Raw genomic sequence first — 18,147 nt, 5'->3', positions numbered from 1 at the left:
CACCCCAGGCCCGTTTCCCTCCCTTTACTTTAAAAGCAACAGCCCACTCCCAGAAAAAACAAGCCACAACCAACCTCCCGCCCGGCCGCCCCCGCGGGTGCGCAGGCAGCCCCGGCCCGGCCCGGCCCCCTCCCCGCCGCCGAGCGGAGCGTCCCCCCGCGGGACTCGAACCCGCGGCCCCGCCGCTCACCGGCCCCAGCGCTGCCCGCGCCCGCACCCGCCGCGCTTTATACGGGCCGGGGGCGGTACAAAGTGGGGGGCTCCGCCCCGGGGCGGCTCCGGCCCCCGCCCCGGGGGTTACTGGTTAAAAACGTTTAGTCTGATTTTTCTTTCTGAATAAAATATTACTTATTAAAACAATAACTATCATATTGTTAAAATATCACTTTATCAATAAATAACAAGTTATCGGCTAACTAACTTGTTATTTATTAAAAAAATATCAAGTATTGCTCATTGAAAATATTTACCACCACCCGCCTCCTTGCTGCATGTGTCCTCCCTCCTGGCACTTTGTTTTTGTAGGGTTGCCCTCGTACACGTGGGCGGGTGTTTTGGCCCCCTGCTTCCCCACCCCGCTTAGCTCCAGGGTGTGGGGTGCAGAGCTGGTGAGGCCGGCATGGCGTGCTCCCCCCTCCCCGGGCACCCCAAAAGCCTCCCTGGGACTGTGCCCTGTGGAGGTGCGATGCCTGGGAATGGATGGGGGTGCTTGGTTGGCCCTGGCGACATGGGCACTCAGAACCCTGGGGACATGGGAACCCAGAACCCTGGGGACATGGGATCCAGAACCCTGGGGACATGGGATCCAGAACCCTGGCGACATGGGCACTCAGAACCCTGGGGACATGGGATCCAGAACCCTGGGGACATGGGATCCAGAACCCTGGGGACACGGACAATCAGATCCTGGAGGACTTGGGAACCAGAACCCTGGGATATGGGCACCAGATGCCTGGTAGCCCTGACACCACCCCTGTCTGCCCCATCCTGCCCTGGACGCCCCAGGGGTGATTCCTGCCCACCTGGGTTCAGCCCCTCATGGCTGCAGGGCTGCATTTGCCTCCCGAGCATCCAGCTTTGAAGGGATGAAAGGCCGAGGGCTGCAGGGTGAGCTACCAGGAAAAACACTCAAATCGCCGCCGTCAGCCCGTCACCTCTATAAAGAGTTGAGCTAAAGTACAATATTTTACATTTCTAAGCATGGCAGGGTAGTTAAGTACCTTTATAGCCAAAAACTACCCATGCGCAGCAATGGTTCTGGTCTGATTTACAGTCAGCTAAAAAACATCAGCCAACAGGTGTGAATCTGAGCAGATCATTTCAATACAGCAGCAATTTCCAGCTATCGAATCAACGCCAAATCTCAATTAGATTAATTAAACGGGCCGCTGCCTTTTCAGTTTTCCACAGATAAGGTGTTACAGGGTTTCCATTTGTTAGAGCAGACAGATCTGAACGTGCCAGCGCACAACCGGGTGCGATGGCAGACGCAGCGCAAACAGCCCGCGCCGGCGCCTCGGAGTGTTATCTCAAATATGCCGATATTTTTTTTCTGGGAGGAGGGTGGATTTCAAATAAATCCTCAGCAAACCCAGCTGAGTGAGCACACCATGACTCTCCAGCCTCAGTTTTTAAGCAGTTTTTTCAATGTTACTAGAGGACAAAAGGCTTTAAAGCATGACCGGGCTCCAAAGCAGTTTGGGGTTTTTCTAATTCCCCGAGTCCTGAAGGCAGACTCATGCTTGCGGCTACCTGACTCACCCCCAGGAATGTTTTTCTGCAAAACAGTAAAACATGTGCACCAGAGCAGATTAAAAAAACCCTTCACGGTTGTTGTCCCCCCTCAAGGACACCTCCTTGCTGGGCATGGACCCACAAACTGGCCCCACATCACCACTCCTCGCCGGGCACCAACCCCAAACCCTCAGCTCTATTTTCCTTCTGAAGATGTTTTGGTCCTGCAGGCAGATAAACAACCAGGAAGAAACCCGAAAGCATCTGCAATTGCACAAGAACCAGGAAATAAGATTGACAGAGAGAGAAGCAAAACTTAATTAGCAATTTTGGTCCCTGGGTGGGGACACTGGTGGCGGCAGGCTGCGGGCAGCTCAGACGTCATCTGCCCCACTGCCCTGAGCACAGCCCATGCAAAGGAGGTTGGCCCCGCGGGCTGTGCCCGAGGTTCCCCGCAGCACCCGTGGCAGAGCCACGCGGGTGTCCTCTGTGTCACCTGTGTCCTTGATGCTGCCTGGCTGATGTGCAGGGTCTCCTGTAGCTAAAACTGGGGTGCACATCCTTCTCCGGGGTATTTTAGGGACGCATCCACCGATGTGGTTGCAGAGCTCAGCATTTCCGCATTCCTGTTTGGAAATCATTCTGAGCGGGGCAGCAGAGCACGAGGAAATGTGTCCCTGGGTGTGCAACCCGGTGGCAGCGTTTCCTGCAGTTGTTGCAACACGCGGCTGAGCCAGCGCGAGTGGTGGATGCGCCAGCGGCTCTGACAGGTCCCTTGGCCCCAGGAGCTGGATCCCGTGGGGCTGGTGAAGCAGGGCCTGATGCTGGGCTTTCACAAACAGCAGGGAGGATGGAGATGAAGCTGCATCCTTCGGGAAGCATTGCAAACCCAACGCAGGGAGAGCTGAGCCGTCTCTCCGGAGCCTGATGCGTTGCATCCTTCAAGGCAGGCAGTAGGACCAGCACTGGTGTTTTCATGCGAGATGCCAGGGTTTGGCCAAGACCCCAGACCTCCCCGAGTCAGCTGGGTACAGGAGAGCCCCATTTTATTACCCACGAATCCCCTCTGGATGTGGCCAGTTGTGCAGAAACACCCCAAAGCAAGAGAGGGCTCAAACCCATGGAGAAACCAAACATCCAGGTGGTGTTAATGCTCCCTAGTGACCTGGTTTGGGGAGCAGAGCTCCTCTTTGAACGGCTGGAACCTCTGAGCACCAAAATCCCCAAACAGGGAAGACAGAACAAACACAAGTAATCCCTCACCTGGTCAAAGCCCACCCGGCCCCGGGAGGACAAACACAGGGTGTTTACGGCTGTTTGGGGACAGCAGGGACACCACCAGCCTGCGGATGCAGGGCCAGGGTCCCAGCCCTGCCCAGCCACCGCAAAGGAAGCAGTTCACCAAATACGTGATGATGCTGAATTATTTCATGTCAAAATGGGCTTCAGTAAGCAAGGAAAAGTATTTCTGCCATATAGTGTTGGGCCCCTGCTCATTCAGTTTTTCTGTCAACCTCGGGATCAAATCTTACCTCACCACATTCTAACTCCAGCCATTTCTATAGCATCAACTCTACATTACACTGGTAACACCAAACGCAATTCACACCTGCATCCTGGAGCCTCTCGAATAGTATTTTATCCCCCAAGCAAGCCCCCAGCCAACGTGCTCCACGCTCTCTGCAATCAGCAGGTTCCTGCCCGCTTCCCCCTGCGCCAGGTACAGTAAATATTAACCACCACGAGGCACCCAGCTCCGGAATCAGTGACCGCCCAAGGTCAGGCGCCCGGCGGAGCTGATGGCAGGAGGGGAGCAGGGATGTCCTTGCAGCAGTAAAAGCTCACACATTAAATCTCCAAATGCCTTTGCTGAAGATGGTTTTGAGCTGCGGCACGGCGCAGAGGGGTTTCTCGAGATAAAGGTTGGTGGGGAGAGAAGCTGATTGCTGGTTTAATGCCACAGCGCAGACCAGCCATCGCCTCGGTCACGGCGGGTGAGGTGCCACCCCGGTACCGTCGGGGATCGCCCTGCAGCTGCAGGCAGGGCTGCAGGATGCGGTGGGGCTGTTCCCTTTCCCAGCACTGATTTTTTGGGTGACGGCCACCCAGCTGCAGTCAGTGATGCCCAGAGAGCTCTTCTGTGGAGACCCGACCAAGGCCTAAATACTTGCGGTTTTTATCTCTCTGACTTTGAGACTTTATCAGCCCGAGAATTTTCCAGCCATGCCAAGATACACCAAAGATATTACTAAAGTCTTCGCTTTAATAATAATAATAAAAGCCTTAGCAAATTTTCCAGGTTGGAAAACTTCAATAACACAGCACACTTTACCAAGAAGGGGTTAAGCACAGACTAACTTACCTCCTGGGGTGGCTTTTAACACATTCACCCCAGCTACAAGCAGCAGGACAGGGCCTAGGGACGTTGCAGCCCTGGTTGTCAGGTCCCTCCCCACACCTGCCCAGGAGGGATCGTCCCCAGGCACAGGGGAAAGCAGAGATATGGGGATGGAGAGTTTGGGTTTTACTCTGAGTTACCCTCTAGGATTCAGGATGATGCTCAGAACCGAGGGGGTTCACCCTGGGTGTCCATGAGGGTTACACCCCAAAAGCATCTCCCAGAGCCCTAGACAATGAAGCCCCAGGCAAGAGCATTTCCTCTCCTCAGGTTTGGTCCAAACAGCCCATGGCGGTTTGTCTCCTGCCCAAACTGTTTGATGGGGAGATTAGAGGGAAGGCAAAGAGCAGGGTCGGCTGGGGGGAGACCGGCACAAACACCATAAAGGGATTAGAGGGGCTGCGGGGGACAGCGGGTGGGAATTTTCCTGTGTGCGCGGCTGGGGAAGAGGCAGTTTTCTCTAGCTGAGGACACACGAGGGGGATGCTGTGATGAAAACCATGTGGGTGGGTATGCATGGCCCACCGGTCTGCGATAACAGGCTGGGGATGCTGCTGGTGCTGGGATGCAGCTGGAGGCGGCCAAGGTGGGTCAGATAGTAGCGAAGGGTTCAGCTGAGACCACCCGGCACCGCGCTCGGGGGCTGCACTGGCATTGCCATGTCCCCTGTACACGCTCGCTATTGCACTTTTCTTACAAAACAGCTGAACTCAAAAGTTCTTCTTTGCAGTTAAAATATATTTAAGCAAAAGCAAATTTCCTTATGTCTAGATGTCTGCATGCAAACCACTTTCTCATCATTCAAGTAGTACTGCTATACCCTTTCCTGTACATATACACACACACATAGATATGTATACACATACAGATAATTCTTTATGTCTGTCACACCAGATCATGCCTGGGGAACCCACAGTCCCAAATCAAACAGTACTTTGGTGGCCACCAAAGTGCCCAGAACCAACCCGTGTCCCTCCTGCTCCAATTCATCCCCCTCCATCCACAATGTCAGTGCAGGAGAGCCCAGCCAGTGCCCCAAGGGAAGCCCAGAAAACCATGATTTTCTTCTTGTATCCTCTCTGGGAGGGTTTCAACCCACAGGTGGCTCCAGCCCCACCAGAGCCAGCATAGTCCAGGCACAGGAAGCCCATGGCCAGTCCCTGTTGTCCTTCAGCCTGCCCGCACATGCAAGGGGGCGATTGGCCTGAGATGAGTGTAGCTGCCTCTCCACCTTCACAGCCAGAGATAAAACACTCGTCCCAGAGTATAGAATCAAGGAATCATTTCAGTTGGAAGAGACCCTCAAGATCATCGAGTCCAACCATTAACCCAACCCTGGCACTGCCCCATGTCCCTGAGAACCTCGTCTCCGTCTGTCCAACCCCTCCAGGGATGGTGACTCCCCCACTGCCCTGGGCAGCCTGTTCCAATGCCCCACAGCCCTTTGGGGAAGAAATTGTTCCCCAGATCCAACCTCAACCTCCCCTGGCGCAACTTGAGGCCGTTTCCTCTGGTCCTGGCGCTTGTTCCTGGGGAGCAGAGCCCGACCCCCCCTGGCTCCAAGCTCCTTTCAGGCAGGTCAGAGATCAGAAGGTCTCCCCTCAGCTCCTGTTCTCCAGCTGAACCCCCAGCTCCCTCAGCCGCTCCCATCACACTTGCTCTCTAGACCCTTCATCGAGTAGCTCGATGCCAACGTGGTGAAGCTTTGCCCTTTCCTCCACGTGCCACCCGGGCTGGTTGTGGCTCCTTGCTGGGCTGGTTTGGGAGGATGCCCTCCCACACTCACACCTGTCCTGGGCTGTGGGAAGCCGGGTCTCGTTTTGGCAATGGGGACATAACACCTTGCAACACCCACCGACTTTGAGGAGCAAGGAACTTGCTCAATGTCGCAGAGAAACCCCATCGCAAAGGCAGTGATTCCCCTCCAGCCTCGCAGGTCTGGTGTGAGCTGCCGAAAAAAGCCCAAGCTCCTTCACAGCGCAGATGGCGCATGAGGGTCTGTTTGCAGGAAGCTCTTCTAAATTATTTTGGAGGTTATTTTCAGCTTCAGGAATGTGTCTGTGTTTGTTAGGGTAAGGTTGGTCTCAATGAGCAGCAGAAAGGGCTTTCCTGAGCATCCCCATGCAGCTGCTGAGCATCACTGCTCCTCCAGCCCACAGGCGCAATAAAATCCAGGTACAAACCCCAAGCAGTTTTTCCCTGCAAGGTTTTTGTTTGCATTTTCTTTTTAATCCTCTGTCAGTCACTCCAGGCTATAGGAAAATAAATTAGGGGGAAAAAAAGGGGTATGCGCAACCTCAGGAAGCCAAAGCAAATGGGGCTGATCTCTGGCCAAGCAACTACAGTTTACAGGTTGCCAGTGCAGGAAAAGCAGCACAGGGCACTTGGCATGAGTAGGAACACAAAACCTGTCAGATAAGTGAACAGCTGAGCTAAATTTCACCCAAGCCTTCCCCTGGGTCACCCACAGCCCAGAGCTGGGGGAGAAAACGGTCCCCACAGGAGCTGCAAACCAGGGCTGCCCCGGCTCTGGGGAACAGGCGAGGGGGGCCAGGGCACCCAAGGGTTACTTGGCCATCGAAAAAGACCAATCTCCCTGTGATCTCTGCTGAGATGAACCTGGCAAGCTGTGACTCACAGGGCAAAGTTCCTTCTCATCTCCTTAGAGAAAGAAAAAAAAAAGTTGGAGCTCCCCACATCGCAGCTGGGATCCCGGTCACGCAAGGGTCTCGCCCAGCTCCCAGTTTTTTCTGCAGCTCTTTGCTTCGGGGACAGGACTAAGGGTCCCATTGCCACCCGGTGAAATCTTCCCCGGGCTCCAGACACCCTCCCGGGACACAAAGCCAGGGGATTTTTGACCAACAGCATTTATTTTAGCAAAACTAAATCTTAAAGCGCAACAAAACCATAGCAGCAAAGTGCTCTGGTCAGAGTCTCTAAATGAGCAGTGAACCACCACAAAGGTTAAGCGCCGTTTGTCGCAAATAGGATTATAAGTGCCAGCACACGATGCACCCGAGCAAGACGGCCGGCTCGCCGCAGCCTCCTCACCCAGCTGGTTTCCCAGCCTATATATCCTGTTTGGCAACCCGATTTTGCAGTCTTACACAAATGCAAAGCTTTTTCACTTCCCTCGCTGCTCACACCGAGCTCTGGCTGATGCCAGCCCGGGCGTTCACACCAACGTGACTGTGTTTGCCGGAGTCATGAGGGTTTTTTTCCAAAGAGAACGGGAGGAGGCTCTTTGTTGGTGGTTTTTGTTATGTCAGTGCTTACCCAAAACTAGTGCTTTTCTCTGCAGAACCGGTGTCATCTCCTTGCAATCACATGCTTTCAGGAGCTGGCACTTTAAAGAGGGAGAAAAATTAATTAAGTGCATTTAAGTCAATTCTTGCAGGTTGCGGCATTTGGCCTTAGATACACAGAATAAGGCTGCCTTAAGAGGTGCCATGTAGTGCCTACGGCCGTTAGTGCAGCTGGGTAGACACTTTCAGGGAAAAAAAGCTTTGTTTTCTAAAGACAAACACCTTATTACCAGCTTACTGCAGCCTATTGCACAAACAAAAGGCAAATTCTGGCAAAAGCTGAATTTGAGTCAACCCAGAGCAAAACAGCTGGGTGCGTTCGAGCACTTTGGGTAGTGCGGTTTGAACTTGCAGAGTCTGTAACTCGTTTCATAGCCTACAAAGCTAAAACCAGAAGCCCCCCTCAGGACAGCTTTAATGTGAATTTAAACCCAACCTACCAGCCCTAGAAACTGCCTTATTCTGGGGGAAAAGGCCCACTAAGCACTTCATTTTTGTCTTGTTTAACCCATTTTGCAGGTAGATTGATTCAAAGGCTGCACCTGTATCCCAGCAAAGGACCTTTGGGAACGTGAGGCACCCAGGAGGCAAAAATAAGTGTTTGACACTTTTTCCCCCCATTTCCAACCCTAATTTGCAAAGATAAACTTCAGCAACCTCAGTTTCCACTGGTAACACATGCAGAGCAGGACTAACGAGAGTAGGAGAGCAGGTGGACAACTCCCTGCACAAGGTGGCTTTGGCATGAAGGGGGAAACTGAGGCACAGTGCCGATCAACCTGGGCTGCCAGACACTGCTGCCAGCACAATCAGCAGCAACCAGCTGGCCCAAACTGCCCCAAGAACCCAAGTGGTTTGTTATCTATCACTATTTTTAAGCAGCCCCGGCTGCCCGGTGACCAGGATGGTGCTGACGCAGGATCCGGCCCAGGGAGCTGGTGGGGGGACAGGGACACGGAAGACACACCAAGGCCCAGCCTTTCCCCTCTCCATCCGTGCTGCTTTAAGCCAGTGCCCTGGGCTGAACCCCCCCTTCCTCACCCCAAGAATCAATGGATGGAGCAGGAATGTCACAGCCCCATCGCCCTGTGCGACCAAGCCAGTGGCTCTATGGGGATCAGCCCTGTCCCAAAGGAACCCCAGCTGGCAGGGCACGTGTCCTGCTTGGCTTGAGGACAGGGACACAGCCAGAGCTCTGGTGTCTCAGCATCCCCTGTCTCTGGTCTCACCTGCGGCAGGGTGGGAAGGGTCAGAGTAAATAGGTGCTCAGGTTGCCCTGGCTGGGGTGACCAGGCTGGGTGGTGACAGCGAGGGCAGCCCTTGGGGGTGCAGAGGGTCCCACCGAGGACTGCCCTGTGCACAGATCCAGACCTGCTTCAGCCTCCCAGGGCCAGGCAGGAGGAAGAGGAGGGTGACCCAGAGGGATGGGTGCAGGAGCTTGAGGAACAGCAACATCCCCCATCCCACAGTGGCAGCATCATCCTTACCCCTTGGGGGTCCACCCAACTGCCACAAACACCAAAACATGATGAGCCCCAGTCCACAGTGAGTCCCGCAGCCCCAGGGGTGCCCACCCAGAGCCAGGGGATGCTCGTGGCCCCACCACCCCCCGTGATGGGGTTTGCACCACCCGTCCCAACCGGGCAGGGCAGAAACCTGTTCCTGGTAGTGTCCCAGGCAGGGTGGAGGTCGAGGGAAGGTGGGAATGAAACAGTTCCTGCCCCAGCAGAGCCAGTGCAGCCCACAGCGTCCCACTGGGAGAGCCCAGGAAAACACACCATGACATGGGGGAACTGGCAGGCTGGGTCACTGCCACTGGTGGGATCACAACCCAGAAACGTCATCCCTACATTGGCCAGAGTGATGCCGCCCACAGCATCCTACTGAGTAAGGGACACCCCATGGTCGTTGATGTGTACCACTGAGCATGGGTCCACCAGGTTTAGAGGGGACCATTGGTGCTCCGAATCCTGTGAGACCAAGGGGAGAAGGTGAGCCCTGGATGGGGACCCTCTTCTTGGGTCCCTCCCCCGGGTGCCATCCACTTTCCATCCCTGGCAGCCTCACCAGCCTCCACCTCGGAGTGGACCTAGAAAAATGAGGGAGGCTGGAGGCCAGAAACAACCACCTCGCTGTGCTGGGTGGCCCTGGGGAGCTCGGCCACCGCCTGGTGCTGGGACACCCATGCTGAGGAAGGGGGACGGTGCCAGTCCCCTGGGTACTGCTGGCTGAGCCCCAGCTGCCCCACAGGCACCCCCTGTGACCCTCCCCACACCACCCAGAAAAACAAAATAACACCAAGTTTGTCTCTTAGCAGGCAGGTCCTGGTGCTCACCGCAAGTCTCCTGCAGCATCTTCAGGTTGGCCAGGGCTGGTCCCTCCCCCGGGGCTCAGTGCCTTTGGGCAGCACCCCTCACCCCCAGCAGCGGACCATGATCAGTTTGATGCAGCCCTTGGGAATGGTCTGGGATGGGATCAGAACCCCTATTCCTGAAGCTTTCCTAAGCAGAGAGATAAATCCCTCCCCCAGCTCTCCCTCCTCAGCATGGGTGACCACCTTCGGCAGCTGAGGGCAGGGAGGGAAACTGAGGCACCGCAGGACGAGGCCTTGCTGCTGGCTGGAGGAGGCGCTGGGACCGGGGGGTGTTTAGTGCCTCCCCTCCTCTCTGAGCTGGATTCCTCCAAGTCCAGGAGGGTTCTCTGGGGCAGCCGGCACTAAACGGAGCCCCAGGAGCTGCACAGCACCTGCTTGGCCTGCACTCCCCTCCAGCTCCTTGATGTGATTGCAAAAATGCCTTTCTTCATTATTTTCTTCTTAGGCAGGCAACTAACTCCCTCCAGGTACAAACACGGCTGCGGTTTGTCCTCTGTTTTCCCTTTCCACAGGCACAACCTGTGTTTTCTGCAGCCAGGCAGGCGTTTGAGCAGGGATCACGTTGCAGTGCTGGGCTTAGGCAAGGGACGCCCTCAGCTGCTCCCTGGTGCAGGCAAGAAGCAGCACGTCTCTGCCCCATGACTGCCTCAGGGCTTCCCCTCGCTCTGCTGGGGAGGGAGATCCCTTGGGGACCTTGTGTGACAACCTCCTGATGGTGGCTGGTGCTGATTTTTTTGGCTAATCCTTTCTAGCTGAGCTGAGCTAGGAAAAGCTGGTACCTGCCTTGGGGCAGCGAGGTGCCGGGGAGGTGTCGGTGTGGACCAGCCATTGCGTGCTCAGGCTTCTCAAGCCATCTGGATGCTCTGTTCTGGGCTCCTTGTTCTCGTGCTGGGCTTCTCAGGACAAGACAGACATGGACATACCAGGCAGAGTCCAAGGAAGGGACACAAAGATGACGAAGGGACTGCAGCATCTGACGTTCAAGGAGAGGCTGAAGGAGCTGGGACTGTTCAGCCTGGGGGAGAGCAGGTTCATGGGGATCTCATCAATGGCTAGAAATAGCTGAATGAGCAAAAAGGACAAATCTAGGCTCTTTTCAGTGGTGCCTAGTGATAGAACAAGAGGTAAGGGTCACAATCACAGGAGGCTCCATCTGAACATTGGGAAACGCTTTTTTTACAGTGAGGGTGACCAAGCACTGGCACAGGTTGCCCAAAGAGGTTGCGGAGTCTACAGCCTTGGAGATACTAAAAAAAAAAACCCCAGGACATGGTCCTGGGTGACCCTGCTTGAGCAGGGGGGTTGGACCAGATGATCTCCAGAGGTCTCTTCCCACCTCAACCACTCTGTGGAAGAGGGAAAAAAGCTTTCACAACAGCACCAAGCCAAGGATAAGCTGAGCTTTGGCATAGCATCTTCATCCAGGCTGTGGTTACGTTTTACCATCTCATAAACAGGAAGCATATTTGCAAGTCACCAGCTAAAAATGTGGGCAAGCGGCCATCGTTCCTGCTGGGCAAGCAGGCTCTGTCAGCACGGGCTGCCCACACGCCAGATTGGTGCTGCCGGGATCCTAAGGCAACGGACGAAAAAGACAAAACTGAGGGCTTTCCCCAGCCCTACGTCAGCAGCCAGCCAGCCCCAGAGAGTCCTTCCTCCCACAGGCAACCACTGGAAATCCTCAGAAGGGCTCTGACTTCTGAGAAAAACCTCTCAATAGCTCATTGTCCAGCATCTTGGTTAATATGCAAATAGGCTGATGTTCTCCTGGGGGAGGAAGGGTTGTGGGAAAGAGAACCAGGGAAGCTGCAGAATGAAGTGTTTGCACCCAAAATGACAGCTTTCTGCTGAAATATTGAGGTGTTGCTCTCCAGCCTCTGGGGTAGGACCTGTATATAACACCCCTGCTCCCACCGTGCCATGCAAACCTCAGTGCAATGCACCATACAGTACAAAACAAGGCAATACAGCCTCAATAAAGGGCTGTTGTACTTTGCAAAGCCTGACACATGGTTTGGGTTCAGTGTCATCTGAGAGGAAATGGCTGGTGTAATCCAAAGGTTGAACCCAGCTGCACCATGCAAAGGTGCTGTCTGCCTGCACTCCAAGACATTTCCATGGTTTATCGTCTTTTAACAAGCTTCTACCCCATAGAACCACCTTTGCTGTGCTGCTCGGTGGGCTTAAATACCAAAATCTAAAATAAAAGCTGGCGGATTGACATAGGACCAGGACTTCCATGTTGCCAGGTCATGCAGGGGGACTTGGAGCCATGGCGGTTTTCTGGGCCTGGGTTCACCACGGCTTTTCCAGGTGATCATCATGCTCTACAGAAAGCCAGCTGCAGTGCTCAAGTCAGACTTCTGTTTATTTGCAGGTCTCTCACTTGCAAGTGCAAGGACTCAAGTCATTGAAATGACACCGCACGTGCTCCTGCAGCCATCGCGCAGTGGGCTCCCAGCCCGAGCCCTGCTGAGATCCATCACAGCACCACCAACAGCCGTTCTCTAAGCAGTCAGGAGGATTTAGGACACCAGTAACAGGATTATAAACCCTGTTTCCTTGGTCACCACCATTCACGAGAGCTCAGCCAGTAACTGAGCCCTTTACAGTCTGTCCCATTAGAGCTGAGGACCTGATGGCTCTTCCCTGCCTCAAAAAAACCACCAAAAAAACCCAACACCAAACAAAACAAAACACCTCTCTTTGGGGAATATTATTGGAAATCACAAGCTGCTTCTGTGCATTTTTAGGAACATGGATCCCACAACATGGCCCTATGAGAGAGTCAGCAATCTCCGTGGTGCTCACACACGCTGGTCTGTGCAGAACAGGTGATGCTCATCCGCCTCCTTGAGTGGGTGAAGGATCAGTCAGCCTGGGGCAGCGACTTCCACGTGCGAACCAACCTGGAGATGAGTCTTCATCACCAACCATAGCCTGTGACATTCCTGCTGGGCTTGGGCTTCCCTCCCCACTTCTGCCCAGTCCCGGCGAGTTATTTGATTCCCATTTTCCAATCTCAGCCCTCAGCCGCAATTCAGGGTGAACCAGGGCTTGGGGTGGGGGGAACCACTGTCAGTTTAAACCTAGTTAGAAAAGATGGTGTCAAGATCTGGACACCTGAAAGCGGCAGAGTTCAGTCATCCAAAGCCATCAGTATCTTCATCTTCGCTCAAAGCCAGAAACCAGCTGTGTTTGCCTTGTGAATCAGACCTTTGGTGCCCTGGGCAAGGGGTCTGTCTTGTTCCTTCAGGGCAAGGGACCAGACTCAGTACAGATGCAGCTAGAGAGCAGTAATAATCTGGATTTAACCAAGTAATGGTACGGTCATGCTCCTTACAAGCACACAAGTTCATCTCAGAAAGACATAAGAAAATCACCTTAAAACACTAAAAGCTCAAAAATCACTTTCCGGATCACAAGTGAATAGGGACCATATTCCCAGAAGTTTCTTCAAATCAAAGACGTCTGGAATGGGGTGACCTTACTGGAGTTGCTAAATGCTCAATAACTGCTCAGACCAAGGAAAGATAATGGGATTTGTGGCAGTGCATGTGGTAGTTTGGGGGTTTTAAATGTAGGATGAGATATGGTGGCTTGCAGGACTGCAGATGCCTTTTAGTTCCTGATTATTTGTTGTGTCTTTACCTGCCTGAACAACTCTGGGTTTTAAAGCTGGTTGTCCCAAGTGAATTACTAACTGGGACGTAGTTAAGAACAGAAGGGTGAATATTGACCTGGAGAAGTGTTTATCATCAGAGTTATGCTCCCTGGTGAAATAAAAAGGGATTATCCTGCTTGGGTTCCTCCCCATCACTTGCTCACCTGGGTTTTGAAATATGGGGCTTCATCTTTCTGCAGGGCACTTTGGCAAACGCTGTGATCGGGGCCTGGGACAACCTCCTTCTCCACAGACAAACATCCCCTTACTTATGCATCAAATCCAGAACACAGAAGTATTTCCTCCTCTAAGTAAGAGCCCGAAACCAAGCTGCTGTTTGCTGCCGCCCACGCGCCTGTGTGAGGCAGAGCTCTGGGTTTTGCAACAGGATTTATCCAACAAGAGCGTTACTAACAGCAGGCAACACCACCTTTCCTCTGAGCTTACAAGGTGCTTTGTAGACACAAATTCAATTAAGCTTCACAGCAACCCCCGGTGAGGCAGACGGGCAGGGATTAGTCAAAGAATTAATTAGTAGATAGAAGCCAAGTTAGAAAATTAGTCTCTTGGTCACTTCTACCCTGCCCTTGGTACCAGTTTCTAGGATAAACACATTATTTGTTGGGGTACATTAGAGCAGACCCTGCAATCTGCCTTTCTGCACCTACCCCTGCACTGGACACGTCCCCAGAAGTCTCCATCGCAGCCGCTGCTTTGGTGCCATCGGCTGAACTGGAGCACTGGGAACCAAAATCTCCACGAGAATCCCAACTGCAGCCCAATTAATCTTAGGACATGTGGACTTTCTCCCCGTTGTACAAATAGCAGCACTTATTACGAAGTTCTTCACAAAACCCAAACAAAACCAAGATCTCTGGGTTTGGCTTTGCTGAGACAAACAGCAAATTGCAGCTACTATCTCTAACCATAGGTTTTCTGTTCAAAGAGGCAGGACGGTTAAAGGGAAAGACCAGTCTGAGAGATAGAGAAGTGAAACATGGATCCTGTGTCATGCTCACAGAGCACGTTTACAGCGAAGCCTAAAAATAAACCCTTGCACTTCCAAGCTTTTGCCTTAACTAGAAAAGCATCTCCTCTCTCCGGCTCCTGGCTCTAGCATTTGCTCCGTTGCATTCTTTCTCACAGTTTGCCACTATATAACAGCATTAAATCTTGCTCAAAGGCACAACTGTATTTATTCAGGACAACTCTGTGTGGTTGGGTGTCTTTTACACAGAGATGAACCGAGGCAGGGAAGAGCTGGAGCACACAGTGTTGAAGTGAATATGTTACAGCTCCGTAACGTCATTTTTGCACCTTGCTTTCCATTATAGAAGTCCAGTTTGAAGCTTATGCAGCTGGCGTCCCCAGCACTGCCTTCTTGCATCCTCCAGCATGAAACACAGGGTGGGATGGAGGTAGCTCCTTGCAGGCTTTTAAACTAATGTTTCTGGGGATAAGACTGGACTCAGTTTCTCAGGACTTTCCAACAGACTAAATTTGGGTTTCTTACCAGGCTGATAAAGCACCTTTCCCCATCAATGCATCTCCCTCCTGTACTGCTCATCCATGGTTCAACATTTGCCATCTTTTACTCTCACCTGGAAAGAGCTGACTGGTGGGTAAAAGCATGTCAGGTCCCATCACAGCAGCGTTCAGGTCAGGACTGTCTCCAGGGCTGGGGAGGTGCCGACTTCTGGATGTCCAAGGGACAGTCAGGTTCCTGGACATGGGTTATTTTCCCCTGTGCTGGGATGCGGGACTCAGACCTGCACGCTCCTCGGCTCAGTGCTCGCACAGACACTGCTCCTGACGGAAAAGAAAAAACACACAATATTCATAGGCAAGAAGGTCACAGTGGTTTTCATTGGACTTTCTCATGATGGATGACTTAGGTGTAAGTTCTTCCCTGACTTCCCCTCTGCGCCCAATGGGGTTTGGTGACTTTGGCAGTGTAAAGAAGCCCATGTTTGGGAGATCCAGCCACCCAGGGTACTGGCAGGACCAGCACCTACTCTGAGCTTCCTTACAGCCCAGGGAGTCCCTCCCCACAGGAACAACCCCTGGATAACACTGGAGGAACACAGAGGAACCCTGGAACTCCTGCAGCGCTGCCACCTGTAGCTCTGGGGACCTGGGACAGAACAGGAGGAGGAAGCTCAGGATCTGGATCTTCAGCAGCTGCCCCGCTGGATCCTCTGGGGAGGTCTGGGGTGGCTCCGGGACCCTAAACACTCACTTGATGCCCCAGCATTTTTGAATGGAGTCAGCAAGCTCCTTTTAAACTTGTCATTAGCAAACACAGAAATCAGGGAATCCAGACAGGTGTTTGCCATGGTGAACACCCAGCTGATGTAGCAGGCAAATTCTACCTGGTGCAAGAGCTTGCAAGACATGCCATAGTACTTCACAACAACAGCAATGGTCCTGCAGATGTGCAGAGGGCCAAAGCAGACAGCAAAAAAAATCACCAGAGACACCGTTATCATCTGCAGAGACCTGCTCTTCATCTTCTTGCCTCTGGAGCTTTTCTTTGCTGCTTTAGCAAAGGCAGCTCCCAACAGAGCTCCACAAGGCAAGGAAATGGCAAGGGGCAGGAGGAAAGAGGCCACAATGAAAACCATGTTGTAGAAGAAGTAAGTAGAGGACAACTCTGACTGATGAATATTTAGGCATGTTGCTGAGCCATTAATAACTGAAGTCTTGAGGAGGAAGAAGAGAGGCAGCCCTTGGACAAAGAGGACGAGCCAGACAAACAAGCGTAGCTTTCTCAAGAAGCTCCTCTTCTTCCAGAGCGACTTGCTTTTGTACCGTACAACGACAAAGTACCGGTGGATGCAGATGAGCATCAAGAAATAGATGCTGCTGTACACGTGGGCGCTGTGCAGGAACACTTCAAACTGGCAGAGAAACTGCCCAAATGGCCACCGGTTGCCAAGGCTGAGGTAGGAAATCCTGAGCGGAGCAACAAGGATGATCAGGACATCTCCCAGGACCAGGCTGAACTGCAGGATCATGCCCGGATCCCACTGCTTGGCGCGGCAGCAGAACACGCAGAAGCTGACGCCGTCCAGCAGGACACTGGCCAGCAGGAGAAGGGTCCCCAGGCTGGGGATGGTGGGGTGCAGCCCCTGGGGCACGCAGTCCAGGCTGGTGTTCATGAAGGAGAGGAGGCCAGTGGCTTCGGGGACATAGGAAGAGCCTCTGCGCTGACCTGCAAAGGATGGGGTGGAAAAGAGAACGCAGTGAAACCGCCAGAGCTTATCATCATAAGGCTGAGCTGGATCAGAGGCAACAGTGGCTGAACCAGCAGAGGCAGGTTTTCAACTGATTCCTAACCCTGAAGATCTGTGGCCAAAAGTTGACCCGTTTTTATCCCAGCCTCCATAGGAAGAGACCTGGCAGGTGCAAGGGGCCAGGTCTTGCTTTTCATACACAAATATATGACCTTGTGGGAATCAGACTCAAACCCACCACACTCAGCTTGACGTTGTGCTGCAAAGGAAAGAGAAAGGGCTATGAAGGAACCACAGGAGCAGCTTAAACATTCACTGCTGCTCATGGGGGAAGATGAAACAGATGATACTGCTACCGCTTGGTTCCAAATCCATTTAAAGTCATTAGCGAGATCCCAGCATCACACACCCTGCAATTATTTCAGACGGTTTTGTTACAGTGCAGTTGGCAAGTGGCTCATCAACCTCCTCCCTCTGCCACTGCCAGACTTCCCAGCCCTGCAGACAGGGCAGCCCCCGAGCACCCTCTGCCCACCTTGCTCGGCTGCTGTCCCAGACTTGTCCCGCTGTCCCCACGGGCAGGACACCCCGCTGGATTCACTCACAGCCTGGTGACAGGAGCATCTCTGCTGCGTGGTTGGGTCTCTCCTGGAGGACCACAGGGCAGGTGGCTGATGCTGCTCCCTCCACCCACACCAGCTCACGCCCTTTATTGCCTCTTCATTGCCAGCAGCTGGGAGGCTGGTTGGGGCACAGCATCCAGCTGTTCTTCCCAGGGAGCACAATCGTAACCATGGAGTGACCCAAAACTGTGCCGGGTTCCTGTTAGCAGGAGCAACAACGGGATAAGGAGTGAGACCATCACAGCAGCACCAAGCTCTGCCTGGCAGGCACCGAGCCTGTCCCTTTTTGGGATGCAGCTTGTAAGCCCATTGGTGTCTAACCAGCAGTAAAACCCTGGCCATTTGGGAGCCTCACATCTGTCATAATCATAGAATCACAGAATCATTTTGGTTGGAAGAGACCCTCAAGGTCATCGAGTCCAACCATGACCTAACTCTGGCACTAAATCATGTCCCTAAGAACCTCATCTATATATCTTTCAAACATCTCTAGGGATGGCGCACCTATATATCTCTCTCTATATATATGTGGCTGATTCTGAAATCAGACACTTTTGATTATGTTTAAGCACTTGGATTTACACCCTGGCTCTTGTATTGCTCATTGCTCACTCTGCCTTTGGGGTATGACCGTGTCACATCCCAGCATCTCCCAAAAATGCTCAGAGCCACTTTGGGATCGTGGCTCTGTGTAATGAGCCATTTGCAGAAGATGCTCTCAGCCGTTCACAGCTCCACATAGCATCCCCAGGGGTGTGGGACAGACCCTGGGAAGAAAAAAGGCTTGAAGGCATTTTTACGACAGATATGTTT

The 18,147-nt window shown here is 53.1% G+C and overlaps 1 protein-coding gene across 1 annotated transcript; it reads right to left on the bottom strand.

The window, feature by feature from the left end:
- Positions 1 to 15,135: 15,135 nt before the first annotated feature.
- LOC135996357 (P2Y purinoceptor 2-like) lies at positions 15,136 to 16,636 on the bottom strand. The gene is made up of 2 exons (XM_065648216.1): positions 15,715 to 16,636; positions 15,136 to 15,284 (listed from the first exon to the last, which is right to left on the bottom strand). Exons 1-2 carry the CDS (start codon positions 16,634 to 16,636, stop codon positions 15,136 to 15,138), a joined length of 1,071 nt encoding a protein of 356 aa, XP_065504288.1.
- Between the last annotated feature and the right edge of the window lie 1,511 nt (positions 16,637 to 18,147).

The sequence above is a fragment of the Caloenas nicobarica genome, chromosome 19 (assembly GCF_036013445.1).
Source record: "Caloenas nicobarica isolate bCalNic1 chromosome 19, bCalNic1.hap1, whole genome shotgun sequence".
NCBI lineage: Eukaryota > Metazoa > Chordata > Aves > Columbiformes > Columbidae > Caloenas > Caloenas nicobarica.
This window is presented reverse-complemented; position numbering and strand designations above follow the sequence as displayed.

Excerpts from the sequence above, each read along its gene's own strand:
- LOC135996357 (XM_065648216.1), bottom strand. The coding sequence starts at position 16,636 with ATGAACACCAGCCTGGACTGCGTGCCCCAGGGGCTGCACCCCACCATC. Across the intron at positions 15,285-15,714 it reads CAAAAATGCTGGGGCATCAA|GAGCAGTGTCTGTGCGAGCA; the intron begins GTGAGTGTTTAG and ends CTTTTCCGTCAG.